Genomic DNA, 3,573 nt, shown 5'->3' with positions numbered 1-3,573 from the left:
TGTTAATAGGTGAAACGAGTCGTGTCGTGTGATTCGCGAATTGTAACGGGTCATGTTCATATTTGACATTTTCAATTCGTTTTCTTATCGTGTCGTGTCGTGTCAATCCGTTAAAAAAAACGAATTCACACGAAAACGACACGAACACTGCAAAAACGACACGAATGCCATGTCTAGTTTAGAGAATCATGGTGGAAGGTATTTCCACTTTCTTGAGAATCAGTTGGGGACCGATTTGGGCATTACTAAATTTTTACAAACTACCCAACATGCCCTTATTTCTTTTGACAATTTCCACAAAATGTCCTTCCCTTTTTCTTTTTCTTTCTTGGGTATGTCCTGCCCTTTTTATGCGTGCACGTCCTTCTCTTCTTCTTCTTCCAATTGTTGGGTTTCTTTCATTTATTTTATTTTCACTCTTTCTTGAGCCAATGTTCTTGTCGCTTGGTGTGGTTCTTCCATGACCATGTAATTTAGTCTAGGCTTCGTTTCTTATAATTTTTCATTTTTTATTCTTCCTCTTTCTCATTAGCGTTTAGGGTTTGATTTGATTGTCATTTTTTCAGTTCAATCTTCATCCTCACAGAAGTTAAAGAAATTGATTTCATCAAGAAACTATATTTATTATTAATGCAATATGTTGGGTTTAATTTCAAATAATAGTTTAGAGGATTTGGAGAAAAATATTTAATTTTCAACATGAAACTTAATTTATTTTACGATTAAAATCATTTTTAAGGTGTGATGGAAGTAAGAAACATATTTAACATACAAATTATATAAGTGAAAGTGAGTTTTTTTTTTTTTTTTTATACCTAAAACTTGAATGGAAAAGTAATTTCAACATAATGCTCTTTTTCGTCATTATACAGAGCTCACAACAGTTTTAGACAAAAATTTACCAAACACTTGAAAATTGATTATTTTATAAAAATCACTTTTAACAAAAACATTTACCAAACACCAAATTGCTTTCTTTCATAGTTAATTTCTCGCATAGCAAATCTGACTGTAATTATTTTCACAGCATAATAATACCAAAGTGGACCTTAATTTATAAAATAGCAGTTTGGTCTACCGAAGTTCAATATGGTATGCCACTTTTCCGAGCCTGGCCTTGGACTTACTTGGCCATCAAAGTAAAAGTCCAATGGGTTGTTTTGGTAGAAGAAAGTGCCTTAACTTGGCCCATAAAACAAGTACATTTTAGACCCGACAAGTAAAGCCGAAAACCAGCGTCCTCGCGCACACACCTGGTTGAGAAGAAGGAACAAGACTCAGGCTTTGGCAAAAACCCCTAAATTCAACTGCCATTGTCTGATACCAGAAACCGTAAAATATAAACCGCCACTTTCAGCACAACCCTTAACCGACAACACAGAGAGAAACAGGGAGAGAGCGGAAGAGAAAGATGAAGGAAGAGGAAGAAGGACCCCCTAATAGAGAACTCTATGCACTGCTTCACATATCACCGGAGGCTTCCGATGAGGAAATCAGAAAAGCTTACAGGCAATGGGCCCAAGTTTATCATCCTGATAAATACCAAGCTCCTCACGTACACTCTCATCCGCAACTCCATTATGTTCCTTTATATTTTATTTTTGAACTTTTGATTTTAAAAAGGTTAAAATTCTGAATATATTCCTTGTTGGGTTGATACCCAATTTCTCTATTTTGCCAAGAAATGTGTTTTGTTGGTGGCATTGATTTAATTATCGAACTGCGCATTGGTTCTATTGAGAGAGAGAGAGAGAGAGAGGGGTGGGGGTGGTGGTGGTTTGCTTAGAACGATTATAAAGTTGCTGTTTAATTGTAAATTTGATGATCGGTCCTGTGCTTTCAATCAAACACATTGGTGTTCATTGTTTAAGGTTGAAACCTGTCCTGTTGGGCTGTGTTTGTTATAGTAACGTACTAATTTAGAGCGGATTTGTTTGAATTTTGAACTTCATGGAAGGGTCTTTGGCATTGGCAACAAAAATGTTAGACTTGTTTGGCAGTTGAATTTAATTTCATGAAAGGTGGTAATTGAGTAGTACTATCATTCAATACTTGTTTTCAGATGAAAGATACTGCTACAGAAAACTTTCAACGGATATGCCAAGCATACGAGATACTGTCGGATGAGAATAAAAGGAAGATATATGACATTTATGGTATGGAAGGGTTGACTTCTGGTTTGGAGCTTGGGACAAAACTGAATAAAGCAGAAGAGTTGAAGGAAGAACTTGAGAGGTTGCGGAAACTGAAGGAACAAGAGAAGGTCTTAGCACATTTCCGACCTTCTGGTACAATATTGGCCAATATGTCTTTGCCACACCTTTTGCATGGTCATGGCATCATGAGAGGGTACCGCTCAGTTTGTTTATGTGTTATCTTTTTGTCCCTTCATGCAATTGATCATCTTGAATCAAATTATTATTTTTTGCCTCCTAGGGAGAATTTTTAAATGTAAATTTACAAACAAAGGGTGCCATTTTATAATCACAATATAGGTAATAGTTGATGCCATACAAAATCACATGCATAGGTGATGTTTTTAGCTTCTTTTAAAGTAATTATTTCACACCTGCCATCACTATGTCTGTGTTCTTGTGATTGGACCTAGTTGCATCTTGTATTTCTTGACCATTTTTGTAGGCTTGTAATTCCATTTCTCGTCTTAGTAAGAATCATTGTTCTTTTAATACAGTTACTTCCTGGAATCCTATTATAATCACATTGATCCTTGATATCATAAATGCATGATATTCAGTGCAGCTGTATGCTTTGGCTAAGTCTTCTACATCGTAGTTCCATTTGTTTTATCTGGACACTGATTTGATATTAAAAAATGTCAGGATGGCTATGACAAGTTCAGTCCAGTCTCAGATATCAAAGCACAATACCCTTTCAATTGGTGGAAATTTGGCAGTTAATGGGAACTCTGGCGGTGGAGCTGCTACTATAGTTTTTGGGCATCGGCTTTCTCCAGTTTCTTCAATAGAATTCATAGGTTCTGCTGGTTTACGGTCACTTATCGGGGTGCAGACATCTCGGTGAGCTTATCTCATTTGATTCGAGTCAGTTTGAATTTTCAGTACGTTGATTCCTCTTTACATATTCATTGTTTGTTTTGTCCAGTAACATATCATCGCATTTAACTGCAACAATGGGACTTTCAATGTCTTTGAGAGATGGTTCACTGAATCTCTCCAATACCTGGGTGCGACAACTATCTGAAACTGCAAGTGGTAATGTATGTGCATTTCTTGTTCCAGTTGACTCTTTTTTTTTGTTTTTTTTTGTTTTGGGTATCGTTCGTATTTTGTAACATCAGAAAGAACATATTGTACATGAATAATTATATAAATAGTGGAATATGCTTGAAGTCATGAATGCATCGGACTTCAAAATCACTATGTTTGTGCAAATATACTCAATTTGTAACATGGAACACACCAGATCTTACACATTAGGACGTGTTTTTGTGGAGGGAAAAGATGAATGAAAAGTCAACCAAATGGAAAAGCTCAACAGGATTGTAAATGATCTAGTCGTATGTAATTTGTTAAAAACAAAAAATAGAGTACA

General features: G+C 35.7%; 1 protein-coding gene across 1 annotated transcript in view; it reads left to right on the top strand.

Annotated features, from left to right (window-relative positions):
* The first annotated feature begins 1,248 nt into the window (after positions 1 to 1,248).
* Positions 1,249 to 3,573, top strand: part of LOC117627848 (chaperone protein dnaJ 13) — a 7,198-nt gene continuing 4,873 nt past the window's right edge. The window contains 4 exon segments of the mRNA XM_034360112.1: positions 1,249 to 1,555; positions 2,063 to 2,349; positions 2,841 to 3,038; positions 3,124 to 3,238. Of these exon segments, the coding sequence (XP_034216003.1) occupies positions 1,412 to 1,555; positions 2,063 to 2,349; positions 2,841 to 3,038; positions 3,124 to 3,238 (744 nt within the window). The 5' untranslated portion in view covers positions 1,249 to 1,411.

Source organism: Prunus dulcis, chromosome 5 (assembly GCF_902201215.1).
Source record: "Prunus dulcis chromosome 5, ALMONDv2, whole genome shotgun sequence".
In the NCBI taxonomy this organism is placed as follows: domain Eukaryota; kingdom Viridiplantae; phylum Streptophyta; class Magnoliopsida; order Rosales; family Rosaceae; genus Prunus; species Prunus dulcis.
Note: the sequence above shows the minus strand (reverse complement) of the source record. Positions and strands in the feature narration are given on the sequence as shown.